This window comes from Octopus sinensis, linkage group LG29 (genome assembly GCF_006345805.1).
Source record: "Octopus sinensis linkage group LG29, ASM634580v1, whole genome shotgun sequence".
Lineage (NCBI taxonomy): Eukaryota > Metazoa > Mollusca > Cephalopoda > Octopoda > Octopodidae > Octopus > Octopus sinensis.
The window spans coordinates 16,404,716-16,418,906 of NC_043025.1; the positions used below are offsets into that span (position 1 = coordinate 16,404,716).

Here is a 14,191-nt window from a genome sequence, read left to right on the forward strand (position 1 = left end):
GTAGCATGGTGAGTTTTTTATGGGGAAACCCTGCATCATCTTGTACGAGGTGGTATCAAAGAGATCTGTAGCATTCTAATTCATATGGTTGCTTACACAGTGAGAGCCTTCATGAGGCAGTGTTCCGAGTGACATTGCTGTGTTTAAGTTGTGAAATTTGTGAAATTTGTGTTTTTGTGATGACCCGTATGTTGTAGTTTGTGATTTTGGCATGGACAGAAACAAAAAGCTAATGTGAAATTTTGTGTTAAACTTTGGAAGTCTTCTACAGAGATATTGAGCATGCTTCGGCAAGCTGATGGTGATGAGGTAGTGGGTCATACGCAAATGTTTTGAGTGGCACAGGTGCTTTAGGAGGCACGACAGAGCCGCAGCTTGATCAAGAGCATGCTCGTAGTTTTTTCAACATCCACAGTTTTGGGCATCGAGAATTCACTCTCCCACCAGGGACGGACCGTTGTAATGGTTAGTTCTTTGTTGCAGTCAAAGGTCACCAATTATAAAGGTTGTTATTATTGTAATGTTGTAAGATGTGAAAGATGAACAAAGAACAGTGATCAAAGTTGTAAAGAAATATTTATTTACTGTTACTTTGTATATATCCCAAACCACGACAGGTTGGTATGTATAAAAGATATGGTAATGTTACAGAGAAAAGAAACTGAGTTAATGAAAGTGAGAGTGGTGGGACGAAACTGCTTCGTTGGTAAGTTTTGTCCGTCTGTGTCTTCCTTCATAGATAGCGTTTTGTTCAGCCGGTCAGCCAGACTCAGTTATCACTAACTGACCTCTGCTTAAGAAGTTTTTGTTTTTATAACTATCCAAAATGAGCCAGAACGATAGACATATTGTTGAGAACCACAGATTCCGTTAGCGGTCTGTTATCTCTATTCTAGCTTTTGGTGGAATAGAAGAGGTCAGAAGGGTCCAATGACCTTATTCTGCTTAGCGAAGGCATCTGGTAAATGTAACTGATGTCGCTGACAGAAAAACTATTGTTTTACCGTGAGAAAAGTGCTGCTGAACTGTGAAGTGAAATTTTGCGATCGAGGATCGAATCCATGCTATGCCTGCATGAAGCCACTACAGCGTCACCCGAGAGTTCAACTGTGACGTTTTGAAGTGTTTGCGAAAGGACATTCACTGAAAACGACTGTGTCTGTGGAGCACAAAGAATTGGCTTCTTCACAGCAACAGTTGCAGCCTGTCATCGAGCTCTCTTCTCTTGTGAGTTGTTTTGTCAGAAACAACATGCTATCACTCCTGCACCGGTTCTATTTGCTAGATTTAGCACCCGTGGACTTCCATCTCTTCTCTAAGAGGAAAACACAGCTCAAAGGTCACCATTTCAAGATCAAGAGCGAATCACAGAAGGTCCTGGACTTGCTTATGGAAATCAACATCCAGGCTGGATTCCAAGAGTAGCAGGAACATTGGGGCCTCTGTATTGCTGCGCAAGGTGGCTATTTCAAAGTTCTTTTCTAAAAAAGTTATTTTTTATTCAACATAACTAGTCCGAGGACTCTTTCATACAACCAAATAATGATTCTCATTTGTTTAATCACAGCCTCTAATTGGTTCTCATTATTATCATCATCATTGAGCTGGCAGAACCATTTGCATGCCAGGCAAAATGCTTAGCGGTGTTTCGTCTGCCGTTACGATCTGAGTTCAAATTCCGCTGAGGTCGACTTTGCCTTTCATCCTTTCGGGGTCGATTAATTAAGTAACAGTTACGCACTGGGGACGATGTAATCGACTTAATCTGTTTGTCTGTCCTTGTTTGTCCCCTCTGTGTTTAGCACCTTGTGGGTAATAAAGAAATAGGTATTTCGTCTGCCGTTACGTTCTGAGTTCAAATTCCGCCGGAGTTCACTTTGCCTTTCATTCTTTTGGGATTGATTACTAGTTACAGAATAAGTACCAGTTATGCACTGGGGTCAATGTAATCGACACCCTCCTCCCCCATAATGGTTGCCCTTGTGGAAAAATTTGAAACCATTGTTATTACCATTATTATTATTAAGGCAGCAAGCTGGCAGAATTGTTGGCTAGCTGGCAGAATTGTTAGCAAGCTGGCAGAATTGTTAGCTAGCTGGCAGAATTGTTAGCTAGCTGGCAGAATTGTTAGCAAACTGGCAGAATTGTTAGCAAGCTGGGTGAAATGCTTAGCAGTATTTCGTCTGCCACTACGTTCTGAGTTCAAATTCCACCGAGGCCGACTTTACTTTTCATCCTTTCAGGGTCAATAAATTAAGTACCAGTTGAGTACTGGGGTCAATGTAATCGACTATCCTCCTCTCCCAAATTTCAGGATTTGTGCCAATAATAAAAAGGATTATTATTATTATTATTATTATTATTATTAGTAGTAGTAGTAGTAGTAGCAGTAGTAGTAGTAGTAGTTTATTGGTCATCTCTGCAGATAAATCTATGATTGAAGGCAATCTACCCATGACAATCTCATCTATATTTTTTTCAGATATCCTATCCCTGAGACCACATTATCTGATGAGTTTTTTCAGAGAGAGTACTCTGTGATTCTGGCACCATATACATACATAAATAGACACACACACATACACACATACACACATGCATACATACATATACATATTTTTTTTTCTGTAGATTGGTGAAACATGCAGCGCTCATAAATTTGTTGGACAAAAAGTTATCATATATATATATATATATATATATATATATAAATACACACACATTCATTCATACATAAATATACATGCACATAAATACATCTTACACACATACATATATCTATACATACTCATACACACATCAATACATACATACATGGGGACACACATGTATACACACACACTAAACATATAAACACATACGCCATACATAGACACACATACACATGTTTACAAACATAAACACACACATATATGTAATTCTGTCTCTTTCTCTCTTTCCTTTGCAGACCTATTCCGATGCAGAATGGAAGTATGCCCGTAGCCTTCTCTACATGGAATACATGGACGACAGCCTCACCCTCCCTGTCCCTTTCAACATTTTGACCATGCTGAGGGCCATCTTCTTTGTATTCTGTTCAATGGTGTCCTACTTCCGCAGATTGTGTAAGCATTCACCTCACCCTAGCAACACCACAGACTGTGGACACTGCCCTGGAGTTGCCATGCAAAGCAAGTCTGGACAGGACAATGTTGCTTATGAGGTTGGTTGCTGTTGTTGTTGTTATTGTTCGCATGCTGGGCAAAATGCTTTGCGGCATTTCATCCATCTTAATGTTCTGAGTTCAAATTCCGCTGAGGTTGACTTTGCTTTTTGTCCTTTCGGGGATCAATAAAATAAATACTAGTCGAACACTGGGGTCAACGTAATTGACCAGTCCCCCCCACCAAAGTTTCAGGCCTTGTGCCTTCACAAGAAAGGATTATTATTATTATTATTATTATTATTATTATTATTCAGTAGTTTTATTTTTATAGCGTGCTTTCACTTCACTACCGAGCGCAGCTCTGTGTGCCTTGGGTATGTGCTGTGATTTGTTGTGATGCTCTGATGGTTATTGTATGGAAAGTGTTCTGCGTAGGATGTGTGCAGTGCCTAGTAGTACTATTTTCTGTAAATTATGTATATTTGTTTGTCCGGGTGTTTTTGTTATGTATTTGTCATCATCATCATTATTATTATTATTATTAAGGCAGTGAGCTGGTTGTATTGTTAGCATGTTGGGCAAAATACTTAGTGGCTTTTCACTCATCCCCATGTTCTGAGTTCAAATTCTACTGAGGTTGATTTTGCCTTTCATCCTTTCGGGGTTGACTATTTTCCTCTCATAAATAGCTGCCTTTGGGCCAAAATTTGAAACCATTATTATTATTGTTGTTGTTTTCAATATGTTAGTTAAAATGCATAGCAGAATTTCATCCGACTTTATGTTCCGAACTCAAATTCTGCCTCGTCAATAACAAGTGTCCACTACAACCACATGCTAAGACGAAATCAGCCACTACTGATATAGTAGTACAGTGGTTGTAAAATCATTGATGACCAATTAGCCTGAAGGCTGAATGAAAGTTTGTCATTCACAACAGAAGCACTAATAGTTCAAAATAGTAATCTATATATCATACTTAAAGCCTGGTAATTTGTCCTGGGACAGCATTTGTTATAGACATATAGTCTGCTACAGATGATCTATTTTCAAGTTTTCTTTTCAACACTATACATCTATAAGAGACATTTTCTTGAGACAAATATCACAGTTTATTAGATTTTTGACAATGACTCTGCTTCAAGTATAATATACAGATTGCTATTTTATATTATTTTTTTCTTAATGAGTCTACAGTGGTGATAATAAAAGAAAATTAATGGGAATGTGTCAAGAACTTTTCTAGTGGCCCCTTAAATGTAACAGATTCAGCAAGGGAGAGAAAGAAGAGGGAAATAAGGAAAAGACATGACCCCAGTTGTTGTGTGGTGCTTATTTTCTTGATCTCGAAGGAAGAATAAAGTTGACCTTGCTGGGATTTGAACCTGGAATCCAGAGAGTGGACCAAAACCCACTGGCTATGGAGCCAAGACCACTTGTATTAAAATCTATTGGTTAACCACTTTACTAATGTTATTGCAAAGTCTATTTAGGTATATGTAACAAGATGGCCTTGATTGGAGCACCAAGGGCTAAACAATAGCTATAACAATTAGGTATTTCACAGTTATCTCCCCAATTGACTGATGATAAATGCTCATCTATTTCCAGGTAACAGACGAGAATAGTGTGAGTTATGGACAAACTGTGTCATGCAGTAAGAAGCTGACATATGAGGTAAAGATATTCTGACAATAATCTTCTCTGTCATCATCGTCATTATCATCATCATCATCATCATCATCAGATAATTGTATTATGTGGAGAATTTCTCCAAAGATACAGATCATATACTGACAGGACAAGATCGTATACCAAGAGGATAAGATTTGTATGGAAAAGAAGGATTATATATTGAACAAATTGGAAAAATCTGGCTACTACCTAAACACAAAGGGAGAACTTTAAATATATGCCCCCACGATGACAAATACATACTTGCCTGTTGGTATCCTCCACTGACATTAGGATAATACTCTCCTAGGACAACACCTAAGCCAGTGTACACTTGACATTCTGCAATCAAAAGACATTCATATTGCACACCTTTAACTTATCTAAATACTATTCACAGTAATTTTCACTCCACCAAATTATATTATACCTGATGTGATTGATTCTAGTTTCAGCTCATGAGCTGTGGCCATGCTGGGGCACCACCATGTGCTAACGATTCTGCCAGTTCACTGGTACAAAGCTAGCAATTTTGTGGAAGAGGGAAAATTGATTACATTGACCTCTGTGCTAGACTGGCTCTTATTTTATCGACCCCGGGCTCTCAACATTGCTTTCAGATTTTGGCACAAGGCCAACAGGTTTGGAGAGGGGCTAGGTCAGTTACATCGATCCCGGGTTCAACTGGGACTTATTTTATTGACCCCAAAAGGAGGAAAGGCGAAGTCGGCCTTGGCAGAATTTGAACTCAGAACATAGAGAGGGACAGAATGCCACTAAGCATTTTGCCTGATGTGTTAACGATTCTGATTAGAATTCTTTGTTAGTGTGCTGCTTCTAAACCCTACAGGGGATGTGTGGATATTTATATTCCTTAGTCTCTCATTTGTTTTATGGAAAGTTTTGTCGTTTGTTAATTCTAAACAAAAAAGAACTTTAATGTTCAAATCAGTAAGATTGGTAAGATTACAGTAATAGTAAGTCATGGCTCTTCTAAACAACCATTAGCCATTTCCTAGCAAATCATAGATACAGGGGGATTGTCAACAGAGGCAGTGTCAAAATTGGCCCCATCCATTCCGTTCCTTTAACATGTCAACAGAGACATGGTATTTGAGACTGTTTGGATAAGATGGCTGAAACATGAAACACGACACAAGCATAGCTAAAAGTAAATTCAAGTAAAGGTTTCATAACCACAGTCTGTCCTTCAGGCATGCTTAAAAGCAGACTTTCGTGATGACCAGGGATATTTGGAAACTGAAAGAGCTCAGCACATGCTTACAATATAAGGTGGAGAATTCACAAAAGGTCCAGATTATAGACAGATGGAACAAGATGTCAGCTTTGTACTACAGAGAAGGCAAGTATATTAGATAGGTTCATGTTCACACTTGTCCAAAATGGTTTTGAGTATGTTGCATACTGTAAGTTAGTAATTCAAAGTTTTTGGTTCATTTTGGACAAAACATTTGACTTTTTTCAATTTTATTCCTTTACAGAATGTAATCCACAGAATCATTCAGCGATACATCTGTGACATCCATCATGAAAATGAAGTAACGGAAGGTAACGACTCTTCTCTCCCTCACTTCAACCAATATTTGTTCCCTTTCTGTCCCTTTTCCTCTCCAATCCCCTGCCAGAAACATTGATTCTTCATAGCGTTTTGTATATGTTTATGTGGATAGAAAGAAACCCACAAAACTGCAAGATCCATGTAGAGAAAGCTCCTCATACACACGTAGTGTGCCAAAAAAGCATTCAAGTATATCAGCAGCAATAATATTCATCATCAATTAACATCTGTAGTCCATGCTGGCATGGGCTGATGGGGGCTGCACCAGACACGAGTCTGATCTGTCATGGTTTCCACAGCTGGCTGCCCTTCCTGGGGTGCTTTTACATGGCACTGCTTTCATGTGGCACCACACAGAATATTATTTAAGAAAATAAACCAACAAAGCAATGGTCTTCCCAGAAACCACCATTGTCCATATTGTAATTTCTCAGTCAGATCATGTGCTGTCTTAAAATGTTCATATCTTTAGTAAAAGGCTACAGTGGAAGACACTTGGCCAAGGTGCCATGCAGTGGGCCTGAACCTGGGGTCACGTGGTTATGAAGCAAGCTTCTTACCACACAACCACACTCGCACCTGTATAGGGACTCTGTTTCTGAACACTATGAACACTTTCAAAAACTTGCTTTGGTTTTTCCATAAGCAAGTCCAGGACCTTCTGTGATTCGCTCTTGATCTTGACAGCAGTGTTGAAATGGTGACCTTTGAGCTGTGTTTTCCTCTTAGAGAAGAGATGGAAGTCCACGGGTGCTAAATCTAGCAAATAGAACCGGTGCAGGAGTGATAGCATGTTGTTTCTGACAAAACAACTCACAAGAGAAGAGAGCTCGATGACAGGCTGCAACTGTTGCTGTGAAGAAGCCAATTCTTTGTGCTCCACAGACACGGTCGTTTTCAGTGAATGTCCTTTCGCAAACACTTCAAAATGTCACAGTTGAACTCTCGAGTGACGCTGTAGTGGCTTCATGAGAACAGAACCTCTGTTAATGAGTTTGCTGGACAATGAAGCGTGATCAAATTCTCGTTAACTTGGTGTGACGTGCGTGACAAAAGAACAAAAAACCTGGGTGTGACGTACGTGATACTGAGTTTCACGTCGAAGACGTTGCTGTGTTGACCTGGGAAAAAATTCTCTCAAATAACATGATTTGGATGAAAAGGAACCACTTCCTCATACCTTTACAGGTAGATAATAACTTTCTGTCTGGGCCATTCTAAACATGTTTAAAAGCCTGCTTTGGTTTAACTTTCATAGGAAAGGCCCAGCTGGAGCAGGGCAGCTAAACGTGCCAATGGAGACCAACAGCTTTGACATACCCAGAGGGTAGGTGCCTGGCTGCTGATTTCTGCCTCAGACATCACTAACAGGCCCTATGGAAACCTTGGACCGTAGGGGCTTTATCTTTTATCCCTGAACCATCTAATAAAAAGGGATGAGATGTATGTGGTGGGACCTTTTACAGTTTTGATCCCTCACCCCTACAATGACCTACCAAACCCCATTTTTTATATTTAATTAACAATAATTATTTTTCTTTTCTTTTTTTCCATCACCACCAATGCTGACTTTGACCTTCAACACCACCACCACTGCCACCACCACATCGCCATCACCACCACCACATCGCCACCACCACCATGATCATCCCTTGTCTCTTACAACTCATGCTCACCACCGCAACCACCACTCGCACCTCCATCATCATCCTCCACCTCTACCTCCACCACCTAAACCTCCGTGATCGTCCCCCCCCACCTCTACCACTTATGCCTGCCACCAATACCACCACCATCACCGCATATACCTCCCCCCCCCCACCAGATGAAATAGAGAAGCTGAAACAGGACATCAACAGTTTCCGCTACGATGTGGTGAACAGGTTCGATTTGCTGGAAGAGATGCAAGCGAGGATACACCAAGCACTGACAGGGGAGGAGGTGTGCGAGGTGACGAGGAGGGGGAGGAGGAGGAAGAAAAGAAAAGACGGCAGTGACAGTGATGGGTCGGCCCAATGTGCCGATGGGGAGCAACAGAAGTGAGAGAGATGGGAAGGAGGGGGAGCAGCAGAAGTGTAGTAGTAGTAGTAGTAGTAGTAGTAGTGGTAGAAGTAGATGGTAGTTGTAGGAACAACTGTTACACGCTTGATCAATCAAGATTGACCTGGGACTGAGTGACCCCAAAACATTGCATTTCTAAATCTGCCAGACTCACTTGTTGCTACCGTTAGCAACACAATAAAATGATGGTTTGTTGCAAATAGTGGCTGTGTGGTAAGTAGCTTGCTTACCAACCACATGGTCCCGGGTTCAGTCCCACTGCGTGGCATCTTGGGCAAGTGTCTTCTACTATAGCCTCGGGCCGACCAAAGCCTTGCGAGTGGATTTGGTAGACGGAAACTGAAAGAAGCCCGTCGTATATATGTATATATATATATATGTATGCGTGTGTGTGTTTGTGTGTCTGTATTTGTCCCCCCACCCCATCATCGCTTGACAACTGGTGCTGGTGTGTTTACGTTCCCGTTCGGCAAAAGAGACCGATAAAATAAGTACTGGGCTTACAAAAGAATAAGTCCCGGGATCGAGTTGCTCGATTAAAGGCGGTGCTCCAGCATGGCCGCAGTCAAATGACTGAAACAAGTAAAAGAGTAAGCATCGACAGTGAAGAAGCCAAGCTATTCCCAACTGATGAACAGCAATAACTCTGAAACTAGGTGGAGGTGCTTAGCTCCCCTGTTTGAAAACTTAAGGACACAGAATGCTTGTGTCACATGACCAACTGGAACAGTGTTTTCCTGGGGCTAAAAAGCATTTCCTGGGACGGCCACAACAAACCATCATTATCATCATCATCATCGTTTAACGTCCGTTCTCCATGCTAGCATGGGTTTTACGGTTCGACCGGGGATCTGGGAAGCCAGAAGGCTGCACCAGGCTCCAGTCTTATCTGGCAGTGTTTCTACAGCTGGATGCCCTTCCTAACGCCAACCACTCCGTGAGTGTAGTGGGTGCTTTTTACGTGCCACCTGCACTGGTGCCAGGCGAGGCTGGCATCAGCCACGGTCGGATTGGTGCATTTTACGTGCCACCTGCACGGAAGCCAGTCGAGGCGGCACTGGCTTCGGCCATGATTCGGATGGTGCTTTTTACGTGCCACCGACACGGAAGCCAGTCACTGTATAAAAAAAATTATTATAAAATAGCAATTTTTAAAAAAATTTACACACTGTGAATTGCTATGGAGATCCAGCAGAGTAACATGAGGGAGGAAACGGTTGAAAGCCACTACGCTACACAATCACCTGATCTGCTAGAAATCACTCAAATCATATCGTGGTGTGTTAAAAGAAAGGATCCATGGTTCTCAACCATTTTTTCGCCTGTGGAATCTCACCAATTCCTAATTTTGATCCTAGCAATCATTCGTAGACTCTTTCAATTAAATATTATCAGGAATAATTACCAAAGATAAACATTTTGTGTATTGTAAAAAAAAAAAACGAATGGTTTATTGCAGATAAATTTTATCAAGAAAATCTGATAAGGGGTCCCCCAAGGGTCACGTGATCCCCGGTTGACAACCACCGTTGCAGAGTTTGGTTCTGTGCAATAATGTGTGAATGGATGGGAGACATCTGATGATGGTGTTGCTCAATTAGAAGGGGTTTTGGGCTAAAGACCCCCCACCACCATATTGACAAAGACTAAACTGACAACAACAATTGTATTAACAATAACAAACACAATGACAACTACCACATTGACAAAAACTCTATTAACCCCAACAATCAGATTGACAAGAACAATTGCGTTGACAGCATCATTGACACCAGATTGACATCAATGACAAGTCCTCCTCCCCCCCCACCACCAGTTTTGTCAATAAAATATTTTGTCAGTTAATATCTTCTCATTGTTTTATTTCACTTTCTTTACCCCCCCCCATCACCTTCTTTCTCTCCTCTCGTCCACCCCCCTCTTCCCTTGTCTCTGCTTCTCCTCTGTCTCTCTCTCACATTCACACTTCTTTCTCACCTCTACTTTGGTCAATTCTCTTATTCTTGCTTCAACCTGGATGCAGTGACATTCATGCCTTTCCAAACACAAACATGCTACACCCCCACCCCACCCCACCCCAAACACCTTATTCCTGGTTCCATCCTTTGACCAAACACTTTTACCTCAATGACACGAGAAAATTTCCCAGGTATTTGCATGATTGTATCCAGGTGCATATATCTGTGTGTGTGTGTGTGGGGGGGGGGGTCAGGCCTGCTACAACACCACAAAAACTCAGTCCCTCCCACCTAAACCAACTAATGTTGGTGTGTTTACATCCCCGTAACTTAGCGGTTCAGCAAAAGAGACTGATATTATAAGTACTAGGCTTACAGAGAATAAGTCCTGGGGTTGATGTCTTTGACTAAAGGCAGTGCTCCAGCATGGCCGCTATCCAAATGGCTGAAACAAATAAAAGAATGAGAGATCTTTTTTTTTAAATTAAAAAATTTATTTTAAACTAAATTCTTTACAATTCTCATCACACTTTAACACTGCTAAACATCTCCTTCTGTTCTTTGGGCTGACTTTCGGATCCTGGTTCCGCCTCGTCCCGGCTCTGGTTCCAACTTTCTAAACCTTTCGGTAGACTTACATCTTCATCTAAAGAACCTGGAGGGTGGAAAAAATTAAAAGCAATGATATTAAAAATAACCATAAATAAAGCTTTCTGCAATAGGTACAAGGACTAAAAATTGTGGGAGGGGCACTTGTCGATGAATTCAGTAGTTCCCGAAGTGGGTGGTATTGCTTCCCTTGGGATAGTGTATAGTTCCAAGGGGGCATTGAAGAAAATTGGGGAAATTACTGGGTAGCATCATCATCACTGTTTAACGTCCGTTTTCCGTGCTGGCATGAGTTGGAGGGTTTGACAGATCTGGAGAGTCAGTGGCTGTACTAGGTCCCAAACTGATCTGGCAATGTTTCTACAGCTGGATGCCCTTCCTAATGCCCACCACTCCGAGAGTGGAGTGGGTGGCGAGTCATGTAAAAAGTGGGGCAATAAAGGGGTAGCTGTTCATGTAAAAAGAACAAAAAAAAGGGTTCATTAGGTTAAGTTTTATTTGTGAAATAGAGTTGCTTTGAATTTGTTTCAGAAAGAGGTTAATTGGGGCGGGGTTGCTAGGAATGTGGCCCGGGGGTCAAGGGGACGGCAGCCCCAAATAAGTTTGGGAACCACTGGTTTAATTAATCCCAGTACTCGTTAATTATTTAATATTCCCTAAAAGGATAAAAGGCAAAGGCAACCTCGGTGGAATTTGAACTCAGAACGTAAAGTCGGACGAAATAGCACAAAGCCTCATGCCTGGTCTGCCAATAATTCTGCCAGCTTGCCACCATAATAATAATGGTTTCAAATTTTGCCACAAGGGCAAATATAAACATATAAAACTTCTCTTATCAACCTCGAAAAAATGCAAAGTAAAGTTGTTCTAATATTGGCGCAAGGCCTAAATTTTAGGGGAGGGGACTAGTTGATTATTTTGACCCCAGCACTCAACTCAACTGCTACTTATTTCATTAAGCCCAAAACGTTGAAAGTCAAAGATGAGGGCAGGATTTGAACTCAGAATGCAAAAAGCTGAAAAAAATACTGCTTGGTAATTTGTGCAACACTTGCACAATTCTATGAAGAGCAGCAATTTTAGGGTAGGGATTGATCAATGATTGATCAACCGCAGTGCTTTACCATATTGTTGTAAAACCTTCCTAATCCCGAGTTCTCAAGGTGGCCCCTTCACACCACACATACAAACAATAACATTTAAGTTTACATCTTTAAAAGACTAGTGCTCCTTTTAAGGACCAGGCAAATGCTTCAACTCTGATGCATTGCTGGCTCTCTTTAACCCTTTGGTGTTTAAGCCGGCCATATCCGGCCCAAATATCCAACATGTTTTACATTCAACCTGGCCATATCTGGCCCCTCACACCTAACCTACATTGACATTCTAAGAATAAACTATCACACCATTGAAACTTCAAAGCTGTAAGATAATGCATGATTAATTTAATTGAAAATAATTTGAGTGAAAAAAGTATTACATTTAACAGATTAATCTGAACACTTAAGGGTTAAGGGTTTATATTGTTACCTGTGCCCTCTACAAACTCTTCATATGTTGTTTTCTCAGCAAACGGCCGGGGACCAATTAACCTGACCATGTCATCTTTATCAATTTTCTCTTTTTCCAGCAAAAGACGAGCAACCTGAATGGAAAAGAAAAAACAATATAATCATAATATAATCAAAAGGCGGAGCTCCAGCATGGTCACAGTCAAATGACTGAAACAAGTAAAAGAGTAAAAGAATATAATAATCCTCTCTACTCTAGGCACAAGGCCTGAATTTTTTTCGTGGGTGGATTAAGGCAATTACATTGACCCCAGTACTCAACTGGTACTTAACCTTATCGACCCCGAAAGGATCATCATCATCATCGTTTAACGTCCGCTTTCCATGCTGGCATGGGTTGGACGATTTTGACTGAGGGCTGGCAACCAAGGTGGCTGCATCAGGCTCCAATCTTGATCTGGCAGAGTTTCTACAGCTGGATGCCCTTCCTAACACCAACCACTCCGAGAGTATAGAGGGTGCTTTTTACGTGCCACCGGCACGGGGGCCGGTCAGGCGGTACTGGTAATGACCTCGCTCGAATCATTTTACATGTGACATGTGAAGTGACGTTGGTAACGATCACGCTTGAATGGTGCCCTTTTACATGCCACGCCAGTTGGCTGCTCTGGCAACAATCACGCTCGGATGGTGCTCTTGGCACCCTACTAGCACAGGCATGAGTGCCAGTAAGGTGACGCTGGTAACGATCATACTCGAATAGCCTCTCTGTCAACGATCACACCCGTATGGTGCTCTTTGCACCCTGGTAGCATGGATGCCAGTCATCGAATTGGTTTTGATGTCGATTTCACTTGCCTCAACAGGTCTTCGCAAGCAGAGTTTAGGGACCAAAGAAGGAAAAGGTACGCATAAGCAGGCTGGTTATGAAATGCAAAAGCCAACCTTGGCAGGATTTGAACTCAGAACGTAGTGACAGGTGAAATACTGTTTCAGCATTTCATCCAGCCTGCTAACCATTCTGCCAGCTTAACCACATTATTATAATAATGATGATAATGATAATGGATAATAATGGATAATGATGGATAATAATGGATAATGATGGATGATGATGGATGATGATGATGATGGATGATGATGATGGATGATGATGATGGATGATGATGATGGATGATGATGATGGATGATGATGGATGATGATGATGGATGATGATGGATGATGATGGATGATGATGATGATGATGATGATGATGATAATGATGATAATGATGATGATGATGATGATAATAATAATGATAATAATGATGATGATGATGATGATGACGATGATGATGATGATAATTAATCCTAATAATAATAAGGACTTCAAATAATGGCACAAAGCCAACAAGCTGATTACATCGACCCCAGTGTATCACTGGTACTTATTGTCCCCGAAAGGATAAAAAAGCAAAGTTGACTTTGGTGGAACTTGAACTCGGAATGTAACGGCAGACAGAATGCTGTTGAGCATTCTGTCCAGTGTGCTGATGACTCTGCCATCTTCTCACCTCATCCTCATCCTCCTTTAACATCCGTTTTCCATGCTGGCATGGGTTGGACGGTTTGATAGGAGCTGTCTAGACTCCAGCTGTGTTTGTTGGGCACTAAT

General features: G+C 41.3%; 2 protein-coding genes across 3 annotated transcripts in view; one reads left to right on the top strand and one right to left on the bottom strand.

The window, feature by feature from the left end:
• LOC115226054 (short transient receptor potential channel 3-like) overlaps window positions 1–8,770 on the top strand; it is a 56,163-nt gene extending 47,393 nt beyond the window's left edge. For both annotated transcript variants that reach the window (XM_036514943.1, XM_036514942.1), the window contains exons 14-17: window positions 2,948–3,202; window positions 4,757–4,822; window positions 6,322–6,388; window positions 8,224–8,770. In XM_036514943.1, coding sequence (XP_036370836.1) covers window positions 2,948–3,202; window positions 4,757–4,822; window positions 6,322–6,388; window positions 8,224–8,441 — 606 coding nt within the window. In that variant the 3' untranslated portion in view covers window positions 8,442–8,770. The remainder of the gene's footprint in view (window positions 1–2,947; window positions 3,203–4,756; window positions 4,823–6,321; window positions 6,389–8,223) is intronic.
• Window positions 8,771–10,889: 2,119 nt separating this feature from the next.
• LOC115226140 (AFG3-like protein 2) overlaps window positions 10,890–14,191 on the bottom strand; it is a 70,023-nt gene continuing 66,721 nt past the window's right edge. Inside the window, exons 18-19 of the mRNA XM_029797132.2 lie at window positions 12,557–12,671; window positions 10,890–11,072 (exon numbers count right to left, since the gene is read on the bottom strand). Coding sequence (XP_029652992.1) covers window positions 10,942–11,072; window positions 12,557–12,671 — 246 coding nt within the window. The 3' untranslated portion in view covers window positions 10,890–10,941. The remainder of the gene's footprint in view (window positions 11,073–12,556; window positions 12,672–14,191) is intronic.